General features: G+C 35.6%; 4 protein-coding genes across 5 annotated transcripts; all 4 read right to left on the reverse strand.

Annotated features, from left to right (window-relative positions):
* Positions 1 to 2,039: 2,039 nt before the first annotated feature.
* LOC129904033 (outer envelope pore protein 21B, chloroplastic-like) lies at positions 2,040 to 7,053 on the reverse strand. Its single transcript, XM_055979562.1, has 5 exons — positions 6,727 to 7,053; positions 4,799 to 4,873; positions 3,807 to 3,959; positions 3,101 to 3,199; positions 2,040 to 2,439 (listed from the first exon to the last, which is right to left on the reverse strand). Exons 1-5 carry the CDS (start codon positions 6,817 to 6,819, stop codon positions 2,356 to 2,358), a joined length of 504 nt encoding a protein of 167 aa, XP_055835537.1. The 5' UTR covers positions 6,820 to 7,053; the 3' UTR covers positions 2,040 to 2,355.
* Positions 7,054 to 7,865: 812 nt separating this feature from the next.
* On the reverse strand, positions 7,866 to 13,416 carry LOC129902521 (dolichyl-diphosphooligosaccharide--protein glycosyltransferase subunit 1A). Its single transcript, XM_055977813.1, has 10 exons — positions 13,167 to 13,416; positions 12,407 to 12,451; positions 11,577 to 12,211; positions 11,338 to 11,485; positions 11,091 to 11,267; positions 10,755 to 10,823; positions 10,570 to 10,659; positions 8,773 to 8,931; positions 8,469 to 8,693; positions 7,866 to 8,260 (listed from the first exon to the last, which is right to left on the reverse strand). The coding sequence occupies exons 1-10, from the start codon at positions 13,263 to 13,265 to the stop codon at positions 8,069 to 8,071; spliced, it is 1,839 nt and encodes a 612-aa protein (XP_055833788.1). The 5' UTR covers positions 13,266 to 13,416; the 3' UTR covers positions 7,866 to 8,068.
* Positions 13,417 to 13,999: 583 nt separating this feature from the next.
* On the reverse strand, positions 14,000 to 17,117 carry LOC129902531 (peptidyl-prolyl cis-trans isomerase FKBP18, chloroplastic). Its single transcript, XM_055977826.1, has 6 exons — positions 16,736 to 17,117; positions 15,612 to 15,682; positions 15,439 to 15,525; positions 15,161 to 15,310; positions 14,951 to 15,010; positions 14,000 to 14,414 (listed from the first exon to the last, which is right to left on the reverse strand). Exons 1-6 carry the CDS (start codon positions 16,968 to 16,970, stop codon positions 14,349 to 14,351), a joined length of 669 nt encoding a protein of 222 aa, XP_055833801.1. The 5' UTR covers positions 16,971 to 17,117; the 3' UTR covers positions 14,000 to 14,348.
* Positions 17,118 to 17,531: 414 nt separating this feature from the next.
* LOC129902530 (protein S-acyltransferase 21) lies at positions 17,532 to 23,601 on the reverse strand. 2 transcript variants are annotated; one of them, XM_055977825.1, is made up of 10 exons: positions 23,212 to 23,601; positions 22,033 to 22,146; positions 21,809 to 21,929; positions 21,179 to 21,363; positions 20,970 to 21,038; positions 20,621 to 20,692; positions 20,381 to 20,509; positions 19,273 to 19,353; positions 18,967 to 19,170; positions 17,532 to 18,760 (listed from the first exon to the last, which is right to left on the reverse strand). In XM_055977825.1, exons 1-10 carry the CDS (start codon positions 23,254 to 23,256, stop codon positions 17,864 to 17,866), a joined length of 1,917 nt encoding a protein of 638 aa, XP_055833800.1. In that variant the 5' UTR covers positions 23,257 to 23,601; the 3' UTR covers positions 17,532 to 17,863. The 2 variants fall into 2 exon arrangements, with proteins under 2 accessions (XP_055833800.1, XP_055833799.1); XM_055977824.1 differs by having other exon boundaries at positions 21,179 to 21,381.
* Between the last annotated feature and the right edge of the window lie 4,383 nt (positions 23,602 to 27,984).

A 27,984-nucleotide genomic window follows, 5' to 3' on the forward strand; every position in this document is an offset into this window, starting at 1 on the left:
GGATCGGAATCCAAAGCCCTATGACCCAAAAAAGAGAATAATGTGTACCATCTCGACTATTTCAATAATACAGATGTCAAATAATTCTATCTAACAAAGTTTAACCAAATAGAAAGATATCACCTAACTTTTTTGTTTCTGTTGAAATTTGAACACAATACACCTTGGAGTTAGGGTCATTGTACCTAACATTTGTGTTTGAAAGTTAGAAATCACATGTATTTCAAACTAATTTCAAGATTGATGACTTTGAACAAAGTATACACACATTTTACACCACGAAACTGTTGTATAGTTCCATACAGAAGATCGAGCATGTCGTAGAATCCACCACTTTAATGCAGGTCGCATATTTTGCTCAGAAGCGGATTCAAGATTTTAAGTCATTAGGTCCGAAATAGTACTGCTTTGTGACTACTCTTTCGTGATGATGAATATAGCACAACAGTATTTGACTTCATACGTTGGCAGTCTTTTCTTATTGCCCTTTTCTCATTTGAAGGGTTAGACATTTCACAATAGATGAAATTTCATGCAATATAATAAATAGTGTAATAAGTACTTTAATTGGATATCCACAAGTTAGAATAGACATTTCATTGGATTGTTCTTTCAACATTAAAAAACCTATGTCATATGCACAACAAATCCGACTGAGGATCTGTATTAGTACTAAGCTGCATAAAATAATTAACAAACCTAGTACAACTATCAAATAAACTAACGAAATCACATAAGCCTATAATATAGTAAAAGAAAGTGGACCTTAAATGTGAGAGCAAATGATCATTATCAAACTTCAAAGGCAAAATAAGGATCATACTTGCTAAGTTGTTTGACACGATTTCTTTACGTGGAATGCAAGAGAATCTAATGAATGTTGCTTGTAGATATGACTTCACAAAAGACAATAAGATGTTTAATGATTACATTACACAATTAATTAACCATCAAAGTGCAAATTCAATGTACACTTGAATAAAACTTAGGTGGAAAGGAAGAGAATGAGGAGGGTTGTGCCTTATCTCAAAAAAAAAACAATTCGGATTCATGTGGGGACGATCAATTACGGGAGCCATCTAGCTTGTACAGAGATTGTTAGAAAAGTTGTTATTATAGGGATAGGAAGAGAGATTTATACATGGTGTTTATCGACCTATAAAAGTTGTACGATAAAGACGCTAAAAGGTCCTCTATAGATGTTTGGAGGCTAAAGATGTACTTGTGACTAAAGATATGTATGATGGAGCCAAGATCCGAATTAGAACAATGAGAGGTGACTCGGAACACTTCCTTGACCATGATGTGGTTGCACCAAGGATCAACCCTTATTGTGTTCCTATTTGCCTTAGTGATAAACAAATTGAAATAACATATTCAAGGGGAGGTGTTGTGGTGTATATTATTCTCAGATGAAATATTGTTGATTTACGAGACACACAATGAAGTTAAAGATAGGTTGGAAGTTTGGAGACAGACCCTAGAATCTAAAAGTTTCGAGTTACACAAGACTTAAATACCTAAAGTGCAAGTTCAGTGTTGCAATGCATGAAGCGGAGGTGGAAGTGAAATCGATGCACAAGTCATACCCAAGAGAAAAAGCTTCAAGTATCTTGGGTCCACAATCCAATGAGATGGGGAGATTGATGATGATGTTGCACATTGTATTAGAACAGACTAGGTGAGATGGAGGCTAACATTCGAGGTACTATATGATAAGAATGTGCCAAAAATTAAAAGATAAGTTTTACAAAATGGTGATTAGACCTACATTGTTGTATGTGGCTCATGAGTATTGATCAGTCAAGAACACCCGTGTTTATAATATGAATGTGATGGAGACGAGGATGCTCAAATGGATGTGTGTGCATATTAGAAGATATATGATTAGGAACAAAGTTATACGGGGAAAGGTAGGAGTGGCCTTCGCGACAGACAAGATAAGGGAAGGTATGCATACATCTGACCCTTCCTAGACCCCACTTGTAGAATTACATTAGGTATGTTATAATTAAATAAAACAAATAAAAGAAACCAAGTGCAGAAACACAACTCCTGAATCATATATATTAGCTTTAACTTCACAGTAAATGAGGCAACGCAGACAAGCATACATGGAGATCAAAATTTCTTACACAAATGAAAGGTAATTTTCATGAGTTTCAATTTTGTATTGCAATGTGTCACTATCTCTGGAGACAATACTCAAAAGCAGATCTTACAGAAGGTAATGCCTTTTCGCAACGATAGAATGTCAAATGTGCAGCAGAAACACAGATGACAGATGATGTTTTTCTTCTTTCTGGAAATTATAACCCATTCTAACTGGAACAAATTGCGCGTCCATCAGAAATATCACAAATCATATCTTACTTTCCATTTCCCATTTTTGGTGACATTGAGAGTCCAGTTGGCTTCTCTAATCTGAAAGTAAGGGACCTGAAAAAACAGAAGAGAGAATAAAACACAACTTCAAAGCGCAGGGTAACATGTTAGGTGAGATCCACACAAAAGACTATAGTAGTATATGCAATGGACTATTAAAAAAATGGAACTGATTGTCAGATGAATCAGACCAACAAAATAGCAAGGGAGAGGAAATACGTGAAAAACAACAAAGAATAGACCATACCACCAAAATGGAGATGACATGTGTCAAAACATAGTAGGAAGGCCTTTACTTCGTTAAGCTAACGCAATTATAAGCAGGAGAATGTTTGACCATTTTAATCAACTTAATTTTGTTGTTTGTTGGGTAATAAAAATGAATATTACGTTCCAGTCACTGTAATGAGGTTTTAGATTTTTCATATTAGCTCTATAACACAGCAGGAACACTTGTGCATGCAACACAGAAAAAGTGCAGTGTCTACTCTCTAGCATCAGAACTATATCTTTTCTCTTTGGAAAAAAGGGTAGTATCAAAACACTACATTATACTGCATAGATTTATGAGATTTGAAGGTACAAGACAATGCCATGCATTTATGAATGAGAGCTAGAGAAGCTCAGCTGACCATTTTCACAAGCCAAACCGTTATTAATTGGTGGGAAGATGGGAGACGGAGTATGCTACTTGAAGATTAGGAAAATGATTTACCTTTTCAATGACTTCATATCCAACTTTGAGCCTCACGTCTTGGTCTTCTTTCACATCCCTGATGTTCCAAGTAAATTCAGCAGCAACTCTTGATTTTTTCTGGAAGTTTTGAAGTAAGCAAAGTATGAAAGTCTCTGTAAGACTGTTACTTTAAAACCAAAGAAGTAAGCAACATGTCAAATTGCAAGATGTATCAGAACATCGATTAACTGCGCCAGGTTTAGCTATACGGATCCTCTATATCTATTTCATTCTGTATATTCTAGCCAATTTCACTCTAATACTGGACAAGATAAATCATTGTAAAGAGAACACCCTCAATTTAATATGATTACATGCTTAGTCAAATGAATAGATATAAAACACTCCTTGATGCAGATAACCGACAAAATTTGATTAGAATTTTGATCTTCAAGCCAACGCAAGTACATACCTTCAGATTGAAGTACACAAGACTACATAAATATGAACATACCCGAAATGACAATGGGATTACTCATTCAAACTTTTTTTTTTTGACAAGGGGGATCACTCATTCATGGATTTAACTCAAAACCAAATTCCTTTAATTTGTTATTTGGGCTAGCCTAGAGTAGATTACTAGATATATCCCAATCCTTGCTCCAAAAGAATCAACATCATCATTTATTAAACACCAACAGTTTCACTCATGTATAGACCTTACAGATTTAGAATGATTACCAACCTCTAGAAGTTTTTCGTCCACATCGTACTTTCCCTTGATATGAAAGTTTACCGAATCATCTGTTGTCACTGGAAATGCCTTTTTACCACGAACATTATACCAGAGCTTTCGCCGCCCATAATACTGCACTCCAACAGCGAGGCTGGCATATTGCTACAAGTACAAAAAGAATGTCAATTTCCTGAGCTACCATAACAAAAATATCATGTACACCAGTTATTTCAAGCTGAATGGCTCAATTAGCTTATTGAGAGTTGGCCAATTTGGAAGTGAAATAAAAAGATTTCCTTTTTTCTTTTATTTGAGCAGGATACTTATACATGCATGGCTTAATCTATGAGACAAGCCAAACGATTTCATTTATGCTATTTACAATAAATTTTACATATTTAGAAAGAAAATAAGAAGGAAGACTATTTATAGCTTTAGAATTATTAAAAACATTGGGGAATATATTATGAAGGCTGACTCTTAAAGAGAAAATCATAACATTCAATTTGAAATGGAGAAAATATTTCATTTACTGCCATATATTCTTTAATTTTCCCCTGCTCTTGGGGTAATGGATAAAGCGGTTAATTTGATTGAATTGCCCACAATGACGTTTCCATTTCGGCTTGTGCCGGAGCCCAACTTATCTGGTCACTACAAAGAATCACATGTTTATACTGCATTTAAACTAGTATTAAGTGGTAAGAAATAAGAAAATGTGTGATGATGTCACTAAACAACGCTTCATTTTAGTATATGAGATGAACCCTGGTTTATTCAAAATGTCTTCTCTGGTCTCAAGCAGGAAAGATAGTAGATATCAAAATCAACTCTGGGGACTTGACACAATATGTTACTGAGGCACAAGAATTAATAGAATGCTAAAATTTGACCCTTGTTAGATCAACTATACATGCTTAGTTAACCTCTTGGAGTGCTGAAGCTGAAAATGTACCTACATATACAAGCAACAAATTGTTCTAGAAAGGGTAGGAACATACATCAGGAAAGTATCGCCTTATCATAGCACTGAGATAAGTTGGTGCTCCAATTTTAGTGTCTAGTTCTGCATGACCCTGCCAATGAATAGAAATCCACATGATAAAGGACAATAGGAAGCTCAAAAGGCTTATTAAACAGAGCTGGGTCAGTGAAGAACCAAAACAGCTCAAAATGACACATCAAGTTCTCTCCACTTCGTTTTATCTCAGCATACCTATCCTGGGCGAAATACGCATATCTAAATATGTACAAGAATTACAGAAAAATCATTTTACCTTATATGAAGTGATAAATATGTATAATCATCGTCCATTTTCCTTAAAAGAAATGGGCACAAGCAATTCTAATATGCCTCCTTCTCTATTGAGCCCATTATTCATTGCCAATATACCAAATAGTGTTCCGTGATTGAATATAATGATAAGCAAACCAATTGTACACTTGTATGAGAGTATGTAATTACTATAACTTGGTAATAAAAAAGGAAGATAAGCTGAACTGACTTCAAAAGCAGAACCTGGCCTGAAGCACTTAAACTAAATCAGCCAGGCGTAAAGGAAGCATCTTTGACTAGCCCGAAAAACCTCCTTGGTATTTCTACTAAGTAATTAGTATAACAACAACTACGCCTCAATCCCAAACAAGTTAGGGTCGGGTATACGAATCCTCATTTTTTCATTCAACCTCATATCATATCATCATAATAACAAATAAATAAAATAAAACTGAAAAGTACTTTAAATATATATAAATAATACTACTAATAATAAAAAATTCCTATTCTCAACTAATAGCTATCACCTATATGAATCTTTTTCTTCCCTGCAAACTAATTAACTATTAGTATGAAGGGAGAAAATTGGATTTCTGCAGAAAAACCAAGACTCTTATCACACAAAACTTCAAGAAGAGTAACTTTTGATGTTCAAAACTCTGTCTTTTGACATGGGTAAATAGTAAACTAAATCAGAAACCATACCCAAAAAACCCACGTGACATTTTCAATAAAAGTTTCAGATGAGAGGGGAATAATTGAGGTTGTGGAGAGGAAACAAGAGTTTATCAAGCAAAAGATTTAAGAAGAGTAACTTACTAATGCTCAAATCGATCTTTTGACATGGGTAAATTCTAAAAACTCAGTCTTCTCACAAAATTTCATGGAAAGAGAAACATACTAATGCTCAAAACTCAATCTTTTGACATGGGTGAATTCTCAAAAGTCTTTTCTCACAAAATTTCATGGAAAGAGTAAGTTATTAATGCTCAAAATTGAGTCTTTTGACATGGGTAAATTCTTAAAACTCAGTCTTCTCACAAAATTTCATGGAAAGAGGAACTTAATAATGCTCAAAAATGAGTCTTTTGACATGGGTAAATTCTTAAAACTCGGTCTTCTTACAAAATTTCATGGAAAGAGCAACTTATAATGCTCAAAACTCAATGTTTTGACATGGGTTATATTCGAAAAGCTCAGTCTTCTCACAAAATTTCATGGAAAAAGCAACTTACTAATGCTCAAACTCAGTCTTTTGACATGGGTAAGTTCTCAAAAGTCTTCTCACAAAATTTTCATGGAAAGAGTAACTTATTAATGCTCAAAACTGAGTCTTTTGACATGGGTAAATTCTTAAAACTCGGTCTTCTCTCAAAATTTCATGGAAAGAGCAACTTACTAATGCTCAAAACTCAAGTCTTTTGACATGGGTAAATTCTCGAAAGTCTTCTCACAAAATTTTCATGGAAAGAGTAACTTATTAATGCTCAAAACTGAGTCTTTTGACATGGGTAGATTCTTAAAACTCAGTCTTGTCACAAATTTCATGGAAAGAGCAACTTACTAATGCTCAAAACTGAGTCTTTTGACATGGGTAAATGCCTCAAACTCAATCTTGTCACAAAATTGAAGGCAATAGGAAATGGTTAATACCTGCAAATGGGTGAAAGTGTTGAGGGGGAATATCTCCTTGGCATGAATCACCAGACTCTTGGAATCCCCACCATAACGAAGTGAGGTCTCCATTTTCTGTCAAATGCAGGTGTTCTTCACTGTACAAGAATTCCCCCCAACCCCAGCTAGTAAAACCCTATATATATCTATATATATGTATGGAAGAGTTGCTTCGGCCTGCAGGAATGGATAACCAGCAGGAGGACTCTATAAACACACTGAAAATAAGTTTGGATTTCAACTCTTTTGCCTCTATTGTTTTTCCTTTTTACCTACTAGTACCATACAAGGTTCCTTTGTTCACTTTGTACATGAGACTTTTTATTACTCCCCTCCGTTAAACTTTTTGTTCACTTTGTACATAGACTTTTTATTACTCCTCTTTGTTCACTTTTATTTGCTTCACCTGAATTAATTTAACTAATTTTTTTGTGTTAAATTAAACTAAATAATTTAATATTATACCCTCCCCAGACCCCATGTTGTGGAATTTCACTGGGTTGTTGTTGTTGTTGTTGTTGTAATTTAATATTATTAATTTAAATGTCTGAAAACTATACAAAGAATATTATAAGTCGTGATCCTTTTTTATATTAATGTGATAAAAAATATATTTTAAAATATTAATCAAAATTCATGCAATTTGACTCTCGATAAACAAAACATAAGAGAGTATTTAATACTCCCTCCGTGTGTTTAATCTTTTAAATCTTAGAATGTTGAAATTGAAAAACTTATCAAATATAAAAAGAAACTCTTTTTGAATAGACCAAAAAAGAGAATTAAGACACTTAAATTATGACGGAGGAAGTATATATTGTCATTTCACTAAATTATTATAAATAAGACACTTAAATTTGTTTTTGCAAATTTTGGTAAAAAACTCATAGGTATCAAAAATAAGCGCGGGCACACCCCTTGCAAAAGTTCCACTCTTTAAAGAAACAACAAAGAGGGTTTTAAATTGAGAAAACTACTATTATTACCAGAAGTTTGATATTAGAACATTCAATTAGCTTACTATTAAAGTTGTACTAAGAGAACTAAAAACTTAGTTATCTTTGATCCCAATTACACTAGAGAAACATAAACATAACTACTCAATATATATATATATATATATATGAAAAACAGTTGTCTGCAGCACTCATTTAATTGTCAACCAAGTAGCTTCTGCAGCAGGACAAGGCCAAATGGCCGCGGCCAAGAACCTAGAATGCTACAACTACAATCTCAAATTGAACCCTAATTCTGTTGTTCACCTCACAACAAAAATTTGACCCTGCATTGGATTAATGGATCAAAGTTGTCTGCACTGAAATTAAATCTCATCAATTATTTCCAGAAGTTCATCAACTTCCTGTCTCAAGGCTGTAATTCTTTGCTGGATTGGTGCAATACGGTTTTCAATATCCCGACCACCAGACTTCTTTTCATAACTATCTGTAACTGTGGTGTGTTTCACTATCAGCTTCTCTTGCAGCTCTTTCTCCTTTGTAACAAGATCCTCAACCTTCATAAAACAACCGGAGAGTTTTAGCACCAACGGATTAAGTACCACAAAGTTGTCATTGTAGAATGAAATATCAAACTTGAAGTTTGCAGTGATAGAGTTCATTAGATAAGATGGGGCCAACCATCTATGGATGCTTCAACGTAGGCCAGTTTTATCAAGATGATGGGCAAATTCTTCCGCAAGAACAGAATAGATAGACACGAACCTTGGAATATAATGAAGCAGACAGTGAAGAAGACTGCAAAAATGAGAGTAAAGGCTTCAAATCCTTCGAAAGCTCCTTCAACATATTATCAGCTGATTTACGAGCAGCTTTGCATGCTTGCACATCACCAGTCCTTGACAGATCTCGTAATGATGCTTCAAGTTTATTGTTAATGCCCAAACAACTGTTCATTATGCTTTGGATCTGCTGAAGAGCAGTCTGCACCTGAAAACACAGAAGGAAAAAAATTGAAGTTATTTTCTGTAATGTTGACACAAAATAATTAGTTATACTACTAGCTTACCTCATCCCACTGCAGTTTTGCAAGATAAGAAGGAGAGGACTTCGAGATTGTCAAGTCCGCATGCATATAAATGATACATGCAACGAATAAAAAGAAAAAACCAGAAATTAACATCATTGGTTCTCTCAGCAGTGACAGATTGCTGAACCTGTAATAGACCTGCCACCAAAGCTTCATCTGTCAGTACCTACGTAAAACATAAGCCAAAACAGAGAAAATAATGTGATCCAGGCCATGCAGAGAAAGTTGTACTCACAAGCTATATCACAAGCTCAAATTTTTAAAGATTGTAATTCCCAGATAGAGAATGGCCATCATTAATGAACCAGAAAGTCTTAACATAAAAAGAGCCAACACTGAGATAGAAAAAGGAGAATAATTGTTGTAATGTGTGGTACTGCCCAGCCAGTGGCTAAAAAGAGAATAACAAGAAGGAAAAGATGTGTTTTCTAAGATCAGGACAGAAACTTTCTGCATGGCAATTGAACTCTAAACCTATAAAATGGATGTCATTAAAACCTCAGAATGGTGAGACAAGCATTAATTATTCTCAGTCCCTTAACCACAAAAAGGAAAGGAAAAGAAAGAAAGGAGACACTGACAAGATCCCAAACACATTCAACTAGCCTTGTCCCCTTTTAAAGGAGACAATCATTGTTCTTATCAGATTTCTGAAGACTTCTTTCAGGCATGAAAACCCCCAAGCAGACACCTGAACTTTCCCTCATTAAGGTAGAATAATCAAGAAGAGATCTTGATGTCATGAGGATTGGCTCAACTAAGCAGTACTGGGATTTCTTATTGACCCAAATAGAAAGAGTAAGGAATCTTAATCAACACAATTGTGCTTCTAATAACCAATTAGCCCTACCATTTAAATCAGAGTGAAAGATGTCGGGCTTAATTACATAACTTTTAACTTATACTGGTACTCTCCAACATGTTACATCATTGTGAGTAGCAATATGCCTATCAAACTGATAGGTTACATATCATAGTCGATATTAGGTAAATGATGCAATGGGATCTTGTCTTATGCTCTGAATTCAATGAGATAAGTTGCAATACAAGTATTACAATTTCGGTTTATCACAAAAGCACAGCAGCAAGTGGTTCTTATTTGAAATTCCATCATTCTTTCTTCTGGAGAATGAAAACATTTGTCCTAAATAACTTGATCCAGTACAAATATGCACAGGGTAGCATGTGAATAAACCAGATGCAAGCAAACATATGCTGAAATGCTTGTTTTGACTGGATATGACACACCATTTAAGGCCTACAGTCTGATATGTTAAATCTCCATTTCATAGAGGATTACACCCATGTCTGTACCCCATTGTAATTAGTTTGTTGTTGTATAATAGATCAGCAGTCAAGATTTTGCCCGTAGATCTTGCTGTCAGTAAGATCACCACTGTAATTTTCTTTCTAGTCTCTCTTCTTCCCTTTTCTCCCCTAGATTTTTTTTTCTTTTTCGTTTTTTTTTTTGGAGGGAGGGGAGGTGAATCATCCCCCTTTAGTACCGAACTTTTTACTCTCTCATTCAACTAAAAAGTTGAATCTTAGATCCAAAAGGCTTATCTAGATGTTCTAGCTCAGGTTCGGCTCAAATTCCATCATTCAAACTTTCAGATTTGAACCAAGTCTAATCCTTATATTTGAGGCTCTGTCAAAACTGAACTATTCTATCTACGCCCGGTTAACTCATGCCCAAAATGGGCTTGGCTTAGCCAGACTCATGCAATGCTTCTCACATACAGGTCTTTCAACAGCATTGTAGATGGACTTATATACCTGGAAATATTGGTTATGCTCAGGCACAGCATTGGTCTTTTCAAGAACAACCACCGGTCTACCAATCATATCCAAATGGGAAAATTTTGTCTGCAAATAAAACATAAAAAGTAATAGAAAGTTAGAGGAATAAAGGTTATGATACAAGAGGAACTTCAGAGGAGACCACTAAGATTTACTCATACCTCTCTTGACTCTTTGACAGGAAAAGGGACCAAGACAGAAATATCTTTTGAACCTTCTGGAAGAATAACCTGTTCTCCACAAAACAATTGCATAGTTATCTTGAAGAATTTTTCAAGAGAAAAAAATTACAGCATTTACATGCAATTAGCAGATATCAAACACACACAACGAGCCACAGTATCACATACAATCACACTATACCATAAGCCCTCTTTAGCACGAATTATATCATAATCTTCTAAGGAAATCATATTTTAGGTTCTTGTGATAACAATAAATTAGATCATGAAATATATGGAATTAAAGCCTTTATTCAGATCTTATAGAAGTATTACCTTCACAACAAGGTTTTCAACTACCACGTCCTCCATTGGGCAACCAAAAGATATATTTAAGAAACGTTTCCCCTCTGCACGGAACAAATAGTCCTTAAGGGGCAGCCCATAGCCGATAGTAAAAGTAGTTCTCCAGCCACCAAACATTGGATACCTAGGTTCAATTTCTAGCAATGTCTGCAAACAAAGAGCATAGGTTAAGCTAGACACAAGCCACAATAAAGCTTCAGAAAGTATGTCTTCTAACCTTTGATGAGTCACCCCATAAATTGGATGTTGATATATTGCCAATTTCATCTCTATAATAAATGGAATGAGCTCTGGGAGGCAATTTGGCGACAAGATGTCTAAATGACGATGCACTTCTGAGATGTGGTCGGGCCTGGTACTCTAGCCTGTGATGTTAAGAGTGGGAGACTTCCTGGTCACATATATGATATAACCAGCTTAATAATTCTTGAACTTAATCAGAAAATATGATAGTACCTTGAAAACTCCCCACTGCTTCTGGCACCAGCATTGACAAGGTTGTAATGCTCTGTGATCTGAACATTTCCCCAATGAGAGATTTCAATCTCTCGCACCAACTCCTGGGCAACTGCGAAAGGCTTATTGCTCACGAAGTGTACTGCTATATGCGAGAATGAGAAAGGAGGAAGATTCTCATAAGGTCCATATTTAATTTCTGAACCAGAAAATTTGGTGTTCTCTAACTTAGTGTATGATTCGACTTTTGGTTCGGGTAATTTAACACTGAGAGATTGGACATTAACTGCATAAGGAGAAATATAGTAGGCACTCTCCTGGAACACAAGAAGCTGGATATCAGCTTGAGTAATTTTCTCAGGAAATGGCTGTAGTGCATGCGTAAATGCAGTCCTGACTTCCAAATTCAGGCTCTGCCCCTTTGCCAGCTCCTTCGGTAGGGAGACAGAGTACCAAGTCAATGAAGGTGGCATGCCTTCAGGGTTAACAGTTTTAATAGGTAGGCTACTGGAAGAAGTTTTAGTTTTCCCTTTCCCTTCACTTGTTGTTGCCACTAAAAATGCTAAATCTTTTGCCTGGTGATCTCCAAATGGTAACAAAACCTCTGAAATTGGATCATTACCAGAATTTTCTATCTGAACAAACAAATAAGAAATAATACAAGCATCACTAGTTAGATAATATCACTAAGCCATTAGATTTTGCAAATTCTCAAATACATTAACTGCTTCTCGATTAGAGTAAATAGACTATTAAACCAGTTATCTGTAGTTCGGAATACTCAACAAACTTGTCCAAAATCTCAAAAAACGCAAGCAATAACCACTAACCTTCAAAGTTGCAGTCACACGCATTACTTGAGAGGTTAGGTCAATCTGCAATACAAGATACATGACAGCCAGAAGTAAGCATTAATGAATGGATAATTGCAATTTAGATCCAATAGTGTAATTAACAGCTCAGTTTTTCTCTTTCAAACGACACCGAGATGTGAAATGACTGCTAATCCAAGTGACAACCATGACAATCAAAAATATTATCAAACCGTGCTGCTGTGCACCACTTAATTTTTAGAAGATAATTACACAAAAAGGGCTGAAGATCATTGATACTCTACTGTGACCTCACATTCTATGTCTCATTCAACTTGCTCTGAGCTTGAAAATAACCACAAAGAAAAGAAAAGGAAATAGGGGATTGGCGTCAAATTACTCACTGCCAGAGCACTATAGTTATAATATTATGCAAAACAATTAAACAATAAGGTTGCAAATCCCAAAAAGAAACTCCATCTTTTGAAGAACTATCAGCTCCCTTTGATGCCAATGTAAGGGAAAGCGAAAAATAGCATATTTTTGTTGAGATTAATTGACTATATAAACATTTGCTACTTTTTTTTTTACATACCTGCCAGCAGGTATCAGGAGGTTTACAAACAAAAACATTTAGCAAATTCTCCCAAAATACACAACCAACGACTAGATCTTAATCATATAACCCAATTAGCCTTAACATCATAGGGAAAAGAGTAGCACATTCATACATTAACGAAGCAAACCAAATTGAAGACCAATCAGAGACGTAACGTACCTTTCGATCAAGTTTGGAGATGACTAGATCGGAAAGTGCAGGCGACCATTGAGCAAGTAAAACGAAACACGAAAACAATAAATAGAGACGAATCGTCATTTTCTGATTCTTCCTTTTTTGGTTTATGCGTTATACTACTTTGGCTATCAGATCGGAAAATTATCAAATGGAAAAGGAGACCATCGTCGGAGTTCAGCGCTACTCTATACTGATAAGTTAGACCGATCTGCCTAAAATATAAAACCCCTCCTACTAATACTTATCATCCTATTTTTACCCTATACTTAATTTTTCATCCATTTATTGTGACTCGAAATATATCAAAAATAACTTCTCGTATGAAAAATATAAGAACAACAACAATTAATAGTTGATTTCAAGTTGGAATAAATATGTTAGTATACTTGATGCAAATAATTTAATAAATGGATTTTGATTAATTTGATATTAAGCCAAGATAATCACATACTGACTCCGCCAAAATGAGAAAAAGGAAGTAATATAAATTACCTGAAATAGAGAAATTTTTTTTTGTAATTTATAATTGTGCAATCTATTATTATTGTGATGTAGAACAATATAAGTTGCCTCTTAGCCATTTTTTCTTGTTTATTTTGTTTGCAAATAGAAACTATATCTTGGTTTAATGAAATTTTACCTGAAAAACAAAAAGAGAGGATAAGCATTTGTATTGTTTGTTAAGTTGTTTGGTATAAAATAATTATATGAGACGGCAAAAACTATGCTTCAATCTCAAATTAGTTGAGATATGTTACCTGAATCAATCATTTTGTAATTTAAGCTCATATCATAACATAAAAGAAAATAGCATATGAGGAAAAAAATGTTATTTTACTTTCTCATCCGACATAACATGGTTTCTCAATGTCAAGATAGTGTAATGTCTCTCTAAAAAATGTAGTAACAAGTAACATGGGAAGTCAAAGAAGTAAAAATCTACATACAAATGAAGAAGCATGAAAAAAGAGGAAGCAAAAATCATGAGAAATGTTGACGAGAGGAGTTGACCCATGTTGGTGAGGCGCTTCCACTTTTAACCAATACGCAAAGGGTAAGTGGGAACTGCTATTGATTCCATAACGTTTGGTGTTAATGAGAGAAAACAAAACGATTACAACAATGAAAAAGAGGGATGGCAAAACATATGGCACCGTCCGGCACCTATTGCTTCCGTTCTGGTGACTTTACTTCTAATAGTTCAATATTCAGGTCGAATGTAGCCCCTGGCTGCACCATGAAAGTTGAATATTCATTAAATCTCGAAAACAAAAAGGAGTTAAAGATAATAGAAGCACACCAATAAAATCGAATAAGATGTCTGTGCATCTTCAGCCAACAACTCCTAGTATAAGGGCTGTTTAATCTGCAAATAGCTTTGTTTTTCCCAATTTGGTGAGTGGAGCTGAAAACAACCACTCACAGGTAATAAGTACATCGATAAGTTATCTATAACGGCTATATACTATAATTGGTCGTGTCAAGAACTTTGGTTGGACATTCTGGTTGCCCCTTGCATAACTAATTATTGTACTAAACAAGCAACAATATAATGTTGTTAAGCCTTGGAATAGATACCAGGATCACGAAGGCATTTGAGCACAAGCTACTCTCAAGATAAACTCACTTCTAACTGAATGCAATTTAACAGATACAGTGAATTCATCGACCTTGGTTGATTGACATTTTCTTTGAAAAGAAGCAAACCACAATAATAACTTCATTAACTAGGATAACAAAGAAGGAGGAAGAAGTGAAGTTTATACCGGAATCTCATTCATTCCCCTTGAGCCATATCCAGCTTCTGGAGGAACGATCACAGTCCTCTGAACAAAAGATATCATAAGACAAGCAGCGAGTAATGAGGTAGCTGTCAGTTATGTTACACTTTGCCTAACCTTTTCAGAGATCAGAGTTTGCGCATAGAAACTATACGGAAAAAAGACGTTTTAGGCACAAATGAAATGTCATCACACCTTTCCTCCAACTTTCATTCCTTCAGTTATTGTATACATTGCTTTTGGAGGTTTTGGGGCTGCTTGAGCAGAAAATAAGCCATTTGGATTGTCCACAAAATCACGTTTCCGCTCTTTCCCTGCAGGAGCTCCAACCTGGAACTCGTAAGGCTACTTAAGAGTAGAAAGACATATGTATCAGTAATAAATGTAAGCAAGGGAAGCAATACATGTCTATTAGTAAGATGTAAGTTCAATTATTTCATACTCATTTCTTATCAGAAGTCATCACAACAGACCTGTGAAATGATACGATTTCCAGCCAACAGTTTAGATTCTCGACTTGAAACCGCAGTAATATTACGATATACACAGTCAAAATGTACCTACAGGAGTCAGGAGGGAAGCCAGAAATAGATCAGTCTGAACTAGAAATCAACATGTGCGCAAATTACGAGAACGATAACCAAACCTGTACAGTGGAGCCCTTTTCAGCTACAGGACCTTTTCCTTCAAGAATATCATAGTATTTCAATCCATCAGCTGCTTTAAAAGCAATCATTAATAAAGATAATAATTATGGAGTATCCATGATATCATCAGGCTCTTTCAATTGACAATCGGGTTATTACTTATATCAGCTACAACATTATTTCAATTTAACTTGATTGCTTTTGCAGTCCTTAAAAGATTGGTCAAAACTCAACAGCAATGCCATAAAGGATGAGAGTTGTCAAAACCAGGGTGGTGACAAATCTTATTTGGATGAGATATTAGAATTATGTTGATGTTAAATGGATCTTGGACCTACAATTCCATAAGTAAGCTGTGAGGATTGATATCATATAAGGAGACCAAATTTCCACATCCCACTCGATGTGGGAACTCAACATCCCTTGAATGCCCAGTAGTGACATCTAGAGATTGGACATATAAAATTCAGGCCTAACATCAGATAGACCATGAGAATTGGGAGGGGACTGGCTTTGGTACCATAATAAGATATGGATCTTGAACCTAACTCAATCCCAAAAATCAGCTCATGAGTGAGTGTTTTTCCAAACCTATATAAGGAGACCAAAGCTCCACATGTCACCCGATGTGGGAACTCAACAACATCAAACTCAAAATGTTGACAACTTATCTTACTTGCTGTTAAGTTAAATTATTTTTTCCAGCACTACTTAGAAGCTCATCATACAACCATAAGTTAGCACCAGTGACCATATTTTGTACTCCCTCGGTTCAATTCGTTTGTCTGGTTTTGACTTGGCACCGAGTTTAAGAAACTAAATAAGACTTTTGAATCTTGTGGTCTTAAACTAAAAGATACCAAGAATGTACCACAATATCATTTAATGTTGTGGTCTCACGCATGTCACATGAAAAGTTGAAACGAAAGAGTCAACAAAAAGAAAAGCAAAGACGCATTCCTATTGAAACCAAGACAAACAAATTGAAATGACTAATGGTAAAAATTGAAACGTTTTTAGACTACCAGTAGCAGAAGTTGGAAATTGCACCCAATGGAAAGATATCTAAGATTTTATAGTACAAAAAGCTAGAAGTAATAATGAATTGGGAAGAGGGACTGACAGGTAGTTTGATAGTCTTCAAGAGGGATGTTCTTCTTATTGCGTCTCTCTCTAGCCATGGATGGTTGAGGAACCAAATTGAGGCTCAGGGGCAACACAGAGATGAGAATTACAGATCGTCTTGAAATGGGTAACTGTAAAAACACCTGCTTTAGCTGCTGCTCAGTCTGGGCATTGGAGGAATTTGAAGAATTTTTGACGATGCATGATCCTTGAATGCTCACTGTTGAAGCCATGGCTAAAACGATTTTCAACAAATATATGAGTACTACACTAATCTGTCATTCTTGATTGGCTCTATCCAAACCGAGGCCGTTCAAGGAGTTAAGGGGCCAAAGAGTAATTTCTTGTACAACAATATCTCCTTTTCCCTTTAGCTTGAGCTGTTTCAATTGGTCTGTGTGGTTTGATTTGATACGGAAAATGTGAAATGTATCGACATATTATTTAATCCAAAATATGACACGAGAAAAATAGGAAGATTTGTCTAAAAAGAAAAAGACATTCTTATTTTAAATGAACTAAAATGGAAAATAAGATAAACAAAATTGAAACGCGCAGGAGAAGTAATTTTTACATTATTAATAAACTATATAAATTAAGCATAGTGTAAAGGTAAATGAGACCCATGGTGGTTTAACTAGGACAAATGACATATAATTTGAGCTAAAAATGCTACTTAAAAATAACTTTTTAAAATAAATCAGTCCAAAAAGACGATTTTGAATCACTTCGGTAACGTCGGGGATTAATATGACAACATAAAGTCCAAAAAAATTAATGATTTTTCACATATATATACACAATTGAAGCTGTTAATTATACTCCATCTGCCACTGATCATACATATTTCTCTATTTGCAATTTCATCTTAATAGCTAATAAGCCTATCGCCTAGCACAAACATCCTATCTACCTAGGGGTAAGGTCTGCAATGCCACTCTCCGTGAGAAGAAAGATATCTTGATTCCACACTCTCCAGATTATACATGTTGTGAAAGAAAGAAAGATGTAGAATCTACTCAGTTAAGTCAGAAAAAGCAAAAACTTGAGAAGACGGAAAATGGACAACTAACTGTATATCTCAAAGATAAAAACAAGTGGAGCAAATACAATACTAGTCTCGCGGTCATCGTGAAGAAAATTGATTTTGCTGGGAATCACTAGGAACAAATACCGGAAGCTGACCACCCCTTTGTGTTCTACCCTGATAGTAACTCCGCTGTGGACCAGTAGACTGTGTACCGCTAATTCTTGCCCCTCTATTCATGTTTTCGTTCAGTAAAGGCCCTCCGAAAAATATAGATTGACCTGTGTATGTAAGCTCCGTTCCAGAAACTTGTGAAGTAGAACCAGCACCCCTGTTAGTATTAGCAGTAACAAATCGCCCGGCCTCTTGATCCCAGAAAACTGATGACCTTGTACTCTCTGGAGTGCCCATATTGTTCTTCCTTGTAGATACGTCGGAGAAGTTATCAGGGGCAGGAGATTCGTTCTCGTGGCACGCTTTTGCTGACCACGGAGATTGATCTGCAGATGACTGATATATTGGATTGAAGTGGTCTCTATTTGAAGTTTGATGCTGCAGTGCTAATGGAGATGAGGTTAGGTTAGGGGCAAGAGGACTGCTTAAGTTACTCATGCTGTGGCCACATGTTTCAATATCTTCTCTGCTGGCACGACTGGGCGGATATGAGCTCTTGGAAGGAGACAACCTTGATGTCCCAGCTCTAGCATTACTGTCATAAAATCCTTGATTAGTACTTGCCGGACTGCTTCTACCACTCATGCCACTGGACAAATGATCAGCATCGTAAGGATTGTGCTTGGCACCAACTGGGCGTAGCACAGATGATGAAGCTCTAGCCTTGGCACCAGCTTTGATTGCTTCACTAGAATCTAGTTTCGCAAGCTTCCATGCACTAATTCGGACTGGACGGTGGGATGCCTTTTTGTCCTTGTCTAGTGCATCAGGATCAACAGTAGATGGCAATCGCCCAGGCTGAAGATGAGGAATAATTTCATCCTGCACGAGGTGTTAAAGGAATGAAATTAGCAACACAGTTCTAAAATTTGACTTTTTTCTCAATGACAAGGGATGAGCTTAGTTGCTCAAGTCAAAACTCATCCAGAACTCATTCTCCTTCCCCTCTTATGTACTCCACCCACAGAAAAAGAGGGAGAACCTTCTTAATCAACTTCACAAAACTAGAAGCACGAAAGAAGTGTAACCTGATGATCCATGAAGATTCTTGGAGGAGTACACCAAGCACCTTTATGTTGCAAGCTCATCCCAACAGAACTTCTTCCACTGATGGCTGTCACTGCAGAGCTGGTTGGTGATGATGGCAAACTCTGCTCATCACCATCTACAGAGGGTCCAGGCGGCTCACTTTGAGATCTCATTGCAACAACATACTCATATGTTGTAATACCCTGAAATACAGCATTACAGCAGAACCAGAATATCTTTTATATATAAGCACACACACACACAAATGAAAAACCGAGAAGGAATGAGGATATGAATGGACATACCTTACGAATAAGAATAATGTGAAAGAAGAACAATTCACCTAAAGGCACAGTTGCAAGGAGTGAAACAGCAGTACATAAGGCCTGAAACAGAAAAGAAAAACAAAAGATTAAAACCCAAAGAGAACAAGAAAAGGCACAATAGAATGAAAGAGAACAAGGAAAAAAGGGTAGTTCATTTAGTGAAGTGGTCCACAACAACAATCAACAAAAAGGAAAGGTTTTGGACATCAGAAATTTGACACATCATAACAACAGCTTGATGATGAAATGGCTCTGGAGATTCATTTCAGAAAACAAGCTTTACTGAAAGATGTGATTAGTGAAAAGTATGGAAGCAAAGGATCATATTACAAAAATAGTTATCATTTCCTATGGGTTAAACTTATGGAGAACATAAGGAACCTGTGGCTGCAATTTGTGTGCAATATTGGGTTTAAAATTGGTGATGGTAGAAAAATTTCCTTCTGGAATGACAACTGGATTGGCCATGTTCCTCTAAAAGAATAGTTCCCAGATCTCCCTGTGTGCATTTGGTGGACTGTTTAGAGGAAAGGAACGAAGGTGCTTTGAAGATAAAGGAAACTCTATCTAGAAGATCAAGATGAACTGTTTTATTTAGTTGATAGAATCCATTTTAAGAATAGAAGGGACATAGTTCTGCTTTTGATTGTAAATACTTTTGACAGCACCTCTTTGCAATGCTTATAATACACTTGCCATTTCTCAGAAAAAGCATTTAAAATGTTATAAAGCTGCAACAATTGGAACAAGTTCCAAGCAGCAGCACTAAATGTCATATACATGGCGATTCTGGCACTATGATTTAGCACACCTTCAAATTTACGAGCTGCTTCAAGGCCTTGATACATAAATGCTATTCTATCTTTCCTTCAAAAGAAATTCTTCAACCAGTCTAAGGCTTATGAACTTACCATAGTGGATTACATATCTAAAGATTGTAACTACTAGACCAGTATAAGATACAACTCCCACAATAAATTAAGGTCTAACAAATGCAGATTAGAAAATGCAGTACACACAGAGCGTCCATATACTAACACAAACAATTAGAATAGTTGTTCAGCAAGCAACAAGCTAGCTTACATACCACTACAATAGCAAATGGAGGTCTAGAGAATCCTTCTCCGAGCCTCTCTATTATCTGATTTTCTGTAGCTTTCTTATCGACAAAGCATCTAACCAGGACTGCAATGCCCACTCCACATTCAAAGACAAGCTGACATGAAAGGGACATATTTAATTATTTTTTTTAAAAAGGTGAAGAAATGATTATGCCTTGTCAAACATTAAAGAGGAGATAAAATGAAAGAATCTTAGTGTGACTTACCCAGACAAAGCTGAAAGCCATCAGGCACACAAATGTGATATAGTTTTTCCTTCCCACGCAATTATTCAACCACTGTAAAAAGTACACATCCGAAATGACACTAATGACAGAAATTCACAATGACTGCAAAGGGAGATATGAACTAGTGTACATTATTAACAGCTTGGATTAAAATATTTTGTGATGTAATATATATTATCCAAAAATACCCTTATCTTGAATTCCTCAAATGGGAAATCAGATTCAGCACATTCCTCCAATTCAAACAATTATGTCATGTCAAAGTAAAACACAATGTGCTTTGAGCAACAGAAAACTAAACAAGAAGACAGCACATATTTGAACTCACACGGCAGTGATGATCAAATCCATCAACACATTTGTCACAACTTCTACAGTGTTTGCTGAACTTTCGAACCTGCATAAGGAAAACATACCTTATTCAAGGCTCTCCACTATACCCAATGAAAGTCTAAACATTTGGATGTAGTTGTCGGAGAAGGATATACTGCAGATGCAGAGTAGACTAGAGAGAGAAGCAGATGAGAAGTGGTATACCTCAGCATTACACAATGTGCAGAACAAAACTTCTTCATCTCCACTCTGCTGCAGTGACTGATCATCCTTCCGACAGTCTTCAAGGACAAAACAACAACAGAGGACCCCTCCAAGTCTTCCACAGCAACCTGAAGCATCACTTGCAGGTGTTCCTCCATCTAGGAATCCTTCCTTGCTGGGACCCCCTGCAGCAGATATATCACCTATCACAAGCAGTTCAAGATGTCAACAGAAGATGAATCGTGCTCAAATTACCAAATGGATACCAATGTTCAATCTTTCAACCACCCTCCCCAACAAGATGCAGTGACAACGTTTTATACATAACACTTGATAGACCTTGTCCTTATTTTCATCCATTGTAAAACTTGACGCTTTTTCAGTTCGTGAGTACTAGTAAAACTTGATATTTCTTATAATTTTGTTCAGTTATATTTTCAAAAGTCTAGAAGGTCAATGTCAGGGTTTACTAGTGATCTTCAACTCATATCTAATAGACACAATACTTGGTCTTTGATTACCAACCAAAAAATAATTTAGATGTATCTTCAGGTTGTTCTGATCCCGTTGCAGATTTACCTTTATCAAGGGAAGAAGAATAAGAGGATCATATTGGATCCAAAAACTAACCAGGCAACTCTATGTCATTGTGCGATTGATAGGCCGTTGACTTGTCAGCTTCAATGAGAATCCCAGGATCAGCAGGATCAATTGCTGTGCATCTAACATAGAGTGTGAACACACACACAGCCTGAAAGCAAGAGCCAAAAGATGACAGAAGTAACAAGAAAGTGAAACATAAATAGAGTGTTTGCAACAAAAATAGCAGGCAACGTCATCCCTATTGCACTCACCAAGAAGGAATAAACACCAATTGCTATGTACTCAAAGATGTCTTTTCCAAGAAATGGAGCAAAAAATGCATAGAAGGCAACAGATAGCAGGCAGAAAACTGTTATAGCCACAACCTGCACAGCAACATGGAATAATGAGTACACAAGATTCAAGTTGCACAACAACGATAGATAGTATTAGTTAATCATAAAGGCAGATACAATAAGATGTCACTAATCAATAATACAATAAGTAATGCCTGTGCCTTCCAGAAGATCTTCAGGTGAAACTTATCATTCAGAGACTTGAGAAATGGGAAAATGAGTACAGAAGCAAGAAATGCATGCTGATCAGCACAAAAAAACCCAATAAAATATTTCATTTTGTTAGATGGACCACAAGAAAGTATATCACGGGGACCAAGCTACAAGTACACATACAGAATAGTTGCATTAGCTAATCCAGTGAACACAATCTGAGCTAAAACCCCTTTAGACTAAGTTGTAAAGTTTGTCCAACAAGGAACTGGATGAAGCAGATATGCATTATTGCATTAAGAGTGATGGAAAGCTTGATCTCAGTCACAGTCGCAGAAATTATAATCCTGTTAAAATACAGGATAATCACCATAAAAAAGAGAAGCAAGTGCACTAAGCATCCCGCATTTATGTAGGGTCCGGGGAAGGGAGAAAACCCCGAAGGGGGTGATGTAGGCAGCCTATAGTGATGCAAGCATCAGTTAAGATCACCCGTGACCTACAAGTCCACCCGAAGAACAACTTTACCATTGCTTCAAGGTCCCCTTCGATACAGGGTAATCACCATAAACTTTGAAAATTATCAGAGCAAAAAAAAAAGGGGCAAATACCAACTAAGAAAATCCAGATAAACCAACTGTAACTCAAGTCAAATTCCTACTCAGAACCTAAAGATCGCATCTTTTGATAATGTGAAACACTAGAAACTTCAAAGCAAATGTAACTAAAAATAAGAGCAAATCCCAAATCTACAAAGTAAAAATAACTAGAACATCACTTAAAAAGTAAAAGTAACAAAGTGCAGTTGACTAAAAGAAACAAATCAGCAATGTCACCAAACCAAAGCAAAAAAAAACACTTTAAATACCCCAAAAGATCTAACAACACCAACATTATAGCTTTACAAGTGATCCAAATACAACAAAGAGCAAAATGAAGAACCTGAAACGAGTGAGCCGGTAGTTGCCACCCATGACGTCGAGCCATAGAGAACCGAGTCCGACCCGTTTCAACTCAAACCATAAACTTCAAATGCCAACAATCCAAATTGCACCAATGTGTATGAACTACTAGTATTGAAGTAAAAAAAAAAATGTTGCTTTTTCTGCTGCAAATGAACTTATTTGAAGCTTCTGATATGAAAAATGAAATTTAAACAACGACCCAGATAATAAAATCAAGAAAAATGACGACCCATCAACTTAGATTTTTCGGTTCTAGGGTTTGGGGAAAATTGAAAGATGAAACTGGGAAGAAGTGGGTGAGCAAAATAAGGAACTTGCAAAACCTTATGCAGCAAAAGTGTAACTAAAGAAAGACGAAAAGTGTTTTTTTTAATGTTATTATGGAAATGGAATCATCTTTAAAAGAAATTTTGGGGAAAAAAAAAAGAAATTTTTTTGACTATGACATTCAGCCGGCTCCTTTTTTTTTCTCTCTTTTTCACCCCTAAAAGAATAAGTTAAAAAATAATTAAGTTGTGTTTGAATAATTTAAATTTTAACTCTCGTCAAAACGTAATTAATAAAACAATATTTTGAAAAGAAAAAAAAACTTTATGTCTAGACGGCTTCAAAAAAATTTATTTCTTGTTCCAATATTTTGGTTCTATTATCTGAAAGATTTGAAAATTTTTAACTTTTATTCCGTCTTTTTAGAGTGAGGTAGTTCTTAAAATGCTTTGAATATAATATTATTTTAGGTAAGGAATTAAAAGTACATTTTAATGAGATGAAAATCAAAATTGATATAAATAATGATGGACTAAACTCTAAAGTGTAATGAATCTTTTATTTTCTTTTTCAGTTTCCACTTTTCAATGTGGTTAAACAGAATTCTCGCTGCTACCATATTTTTCTTTTTTACTTTAATCTCAACTACTTTCAATTGTAGTAATAATACGATATTGGAAAACAATGTCAGTGTGAGACAATAACCTTTTACACAACTGAGGGTCAAGTACTTGATCGACAAGACGTGTGTATAGTAAAGTTAATGATAAGATGAAAGTTTTAGAGATAGGCTGAATCAAAATGTTTTAGATTAAGCACAACGAGAGCAGAATATTTGGAGCGCAAATTTAGTAAAGTAAAGCATGAAGCCTAGATGAAAAAGTGAAGATTGATATGCATGTCACACTTAAAAGAGCAAGTTTCAAATATTTGAGTCTATAATTCAAGAAAACATAGAGATATTAATGATGATGATGACGCACATCATATTGGAGTTGATTGGGTGAAATAGAGACTCGTATTTGGAATATTATGTTATAAAAATGCATCATCAAGACTTACGGATATATTTTATAATATGATGATTAGATCAACATTAATGTATGTGGTAGACTTGCAGTGTATTGGCCAAACAAAAAAGCTCACGTCCATAAAATGTGTTTTAATGAAAAACCATTGATTCCTATAATATTGATGTATCTCTATTATTGCTCGTTATAAAAGTTGGAAAGCTAAAGAAAAGATAATGTAAAAATATATAAATAACTGAAAAAATATTAGAGGAAAACCATCATTGGCATCTTTACTTGTTTGACCACTAAACTTCAACTACTAGTAAACAAAAGTCTAATTAATTTTGATGATTTCTTAAGAGAGCAAAAAAGGCATAGAATTATTAAAGCCAAGAAAATCCTATATAAGATAATATAAAGTTAAAAGTATTATATTAGTTAAATGATGAGTGAATAGAATCAATGAAAACTATAATTGAAATGCATGTGGATGTTTAGGTAAGTGTAACAATAATCAAATTATTATTAATATAATAAACAGCTTTGCCTGTAGACATTTGCTTAGAAAATAATGAACTGTCTATCCAATTAAAATAAACTTTATTTCTTTGTTTTTTCATCATGGACTTGGATATTTGTCTCAACTCTTAAGAACCAAACCGACAGCCTCTTTCTTCATGACATCATCTTGTAATAAAATTATAATTATTCTCCATTGATAGTATTAATAATTTTACACAATCAATTGCTCAATAATCAGTAATTGATGTGGAAAAAAAGTGGAAAATGATTATAAAAAGGGATAAACGGAAAGAAAAAAAATGAAAAGGATGGGGTAATATCTTTTTATTTTCTTATTTTGAAAAGAGCTAAGAAGTGGAAGATCTACTTTAATTTAATGAATCTATGACATTTTTTCAAAGTAATCAACTTTGGATATTGATCCCAAATATTGTCTAAGAGTATATTATAGAATATACTATACCCTAGACCCGGTATAGAAAGGGAGTAGGGTAATTCATCATCAACCAAGGCAGGAATCGCTAGAGTATTGTATTGCCCTTCAATGGGACTATACAGAATAGCGAAAAGGTCGAAATCTAGTGAATCTGTCTTTAAAGTGTAGCTCCGCACCTTACCCATCGTGTAATGACAGTGTGCCTTCACCCCATGATTTTAGTGCTCCGATTGCGCCTTCACTCTAGGGCTATCTTTCACAGCTGACAGACATGGTTCAACGTCCCAGCTATGCTTCCTTTTCTATAACAGTGACAGCCTAGTTTGATTGCCTCTTCCGAAAGTGCCATAGCTCCTTCTATCACAACCAAAAAAACAGGGGATTCGAAGTATCAATCTTATTCTATGCTCTATTCCATCTTCCTTATACTTTGACTGTTAATTCATGTGCACAAACCTACCTCACAAAGGAAAGCGGAAAAGGGCCCGGATCGAAGGGGTCTTCTTTCTTTGATTGGAAAAGAAGGTGAGAGCCTTAACCCTCTGGTCTGTGGGTAAACCCTTCAAAGATAGAAAGCCAGGAAGAAGGTAATGGAATTGAAAATACAGACAAAAGCAGAGAAGAAACAAAATGTTGGTCTGATGGTAAAGTACCCAGCAGAAGGTAAGGCTGGGAAAGACTGCAAGAAGCTGGAGAAGGGATAGACCTCGTCAACGGAGTTTTCTAATGAGCTTTCTTTCAGAAGACTTAGTTTCGGAAGATGACCTGATAAAGGAAGACTTGAAGGTTGGTGAGTCAAGCAGTCAGACCTAGGTTAAGAATAAAGAAAATGAGCCAAAGTTTCAAGTTTAGTTAGGTAACTTACCGAATAAGGTGGATTGCAAGATGATTCTGACTTTGCCAAAAGAGTTCATGGCAAAAACCAATCAGAATGTTAGAGAAAATAGTCAAATGCCTCCCTAATCTATTATCGAATTCTCAACTACACATTTATATTTTACGGAGGTCATATTACCCCCTGAACTATTTTAAAGAAAATAAATACCCCTTAAATATTGAGTTGGCATAGAGAGTGCATTTCATTGAGAGAGTGAGCAGGCTGTTTTTCCTTATACTTTTTTTTTAATTTCCATTCTCTTCTCTTTTTTTTCTTTCTCTCTCTTTCTCATTATCTATCTATTTTTTCAATCTAAAATTTGCCATGGTCGAAGTTTGGAGCTTTTCTGACTTTTTCCTTTCTTGTTACATTTAGATGAGCAACTGCTAGTGAATGGATGTTTTTAAGTTCAAGATATAGCCTAAACTTGTTCGTATATGTTGAGACCCATTGTAACTACAATACCCATTTGGATATTTATTCAATTCCGATCACATTATCCATTTAGGCATTCATTCAATTTCGATCATCAGGTCACACTTTTTAAACACAGAGAAATATTTTGAGGTAAAAAATTGAAGTCATAACAGATTTATCAAATGAAAATGTATTTCAAAATCTAGAATGTGCCCTCAATAATTGTCTTTTTTTGATTTTCAAAAATGTTGCCACACAGACCTGCAAAATCGCAATAATATCCACAAACATTAACCTGAGTCTCTTTCCCAATTAAGTTTGGTGGTGGGATAAAATTAGACATATGGTTGTCTTTATGATGGTGTGAATGTTCTTTTTTCATGGCTTTGTTCTCATGAGAAAATGGCGGAGGAATTCTTTGAGTATGTGGAGGAGCCATTAATGGTGAAGGTGGGGGAGGTGATAAAGGTAGAGGTGGAGGGGGAGATGATGGTGGTTGCAGAAATTTCTCAAACTACAGCTGCGGAGGAGTGATTGAGGTGGCGACAAATTACTCCAAATGTATCCCCCAATATTTTTCCTAAAACAAAGCTTTCATAAAGAATTAGGGTAGGGAAGAAAAAGAAAAAAAAATTTAAAAGATTAATTGGTAAAATAAACGTGTCAAGCGCGTGTGTTTCACCACAAGATATATGGCTGGGTATGACGTTTTAAGGGGTCATTTATTCCACTTTAAACTAGTTCGGGGAGGGGGGGTATTATTAGGACTTCCGTAAAATATAAGTGTGTAGTTGACTATTTTCTCCAGAATGTAACTTTGGAAAGGGATGTGGTGGATACTAGTAAACTTGCCATGAGGTAGTGATGCCAAAAATTCCTCGAGGAGGTTTTCTGAAGAAGGTTCTTCTCATTATCACTGACAGTCTAACCAAAGAACTATGTATTGGAGGTTAACTGTTATCCAAGTCTGTTATTAGGATAGGACGGAAGTTGGGGTGGCTGCACTGCGCTTTATATCTTAAGCAGTGTATTTCTTCCCTTCAGAATGAAACAGTTAAGCTCTTCTTATCTTTCCCAACTTGAAAGCCAGCCAAGTCATTATTCAAAAAGTCTTAGTTAAAGCAATGAGGCACGGATCAGGAAATGGAACGATCTTATATATATCGTAGAATAAAGTACCACATGGGTGGATATATATATATATATATATATATATAT

The sequence above is a fragment of the Solanum dulcamara genome, chromosome 9, assembly GCF_947179165.1.
Source record: "Solanum dulcamara chromosome 9, daSolDulc1.2, whole genome shotgun sequence".
Taxonomy (NCBI): domain Eukaryota; kingdom Viridiplantae; phylum Streptophyta; class Magnoliopsida; order Solanales; family Solanaceae; genus Solanum; species Solanum dulcamara.

Excerpts from the sequence above, each read along its gene's own strand:
- LOC129904033 (XM_055979562.1), bottom strand. The coding sequence starts at position 6,819 with ATGGAGACCTCACTTCGTTATGGTGGGGATTCCAAGAGTCTGGTGATT. Across the intron at positions 3,960-4,798 it reads TAAGGCGATACTTTCCTGAT|CAATATGCCAGCCTCGCTGT; the intron begins GTATGTTCCTAC and ends TTGTACTTGTAG. Across the intron at positions 2,440-3,100 it reads GATATGAAGTCATTGAAAAG|GTCCCTTACTTTCAGATTAG; the intron begins GTAAATCATTTT and ends CTGTTTTTTCAG.
- LOC129902521 (XM_055977813.1), bottom strand. The coding sequence starts at position 13,265 with ATGACGATTCGTCTCTATTTATTGTTTTCGTGTTTCGTTTTACTTGCT. Across the intron at positions 12,212-12,406 it reads GTGTGACTGCAACTTTGAAG|ATAGAAAATTCTGGTAATGA; the intron begins GTTAGTGGTTAT and ends TTGTTTGTTCAG. Across the intron at positions 11,268-11,337 it reads TATGGGGTGACTCATCAAAG|ACATTGCTAGAAATTGAACC; the intron begins GTTAGAAGACAT and ends CTTTGTTTGCAG.
- LOC129902531 (XM_055977826.1), bottom strand. The coding sequence starts at position 16,970 with ATGGCTTCAACAGTGAGCATTCAAGGATCATGCATCGTCAAAAATTCT. Across the intron at positions 15,311-15,438 it reads GAAATCGTATCATTTCACAG|CCTTACGAGTTCCAGGTTGG; the intron begins GTCTGTTGTGAT and ends ACTCTTAAGTAG. Across the intron at positions 15,011-15,160 it reads GAATGAAAGTTGGAGGAAAG|AGGACTGTGATCGTTCCTCC; the intron begins GTGTGATGACAT and ends TCTTTTGTTCAG.
- LOC129902530 (XM_055977824.1), bottom strand. The coding sequence starts at position 23,256 with ATGGCTCGACGTCATGGGTGGCAACTACCGGCTCACTCGTTTCAG. Across the intron at positions 21,039-21,178 it reads GCACATTGTGTAATGCTGAG|GTTCGAAAGTTCAGCAAACA; the intron begins GTATACCACTTC and ends TTCCTTATGCAG. Across the intron at positions 20,693-20,969 it reads GATTTGATCATCACTGCCGT|TGGTTGAATAATTGCGTGGG; the intron begins GTGAGTTCAAAT and ends TACTTTTTACAG.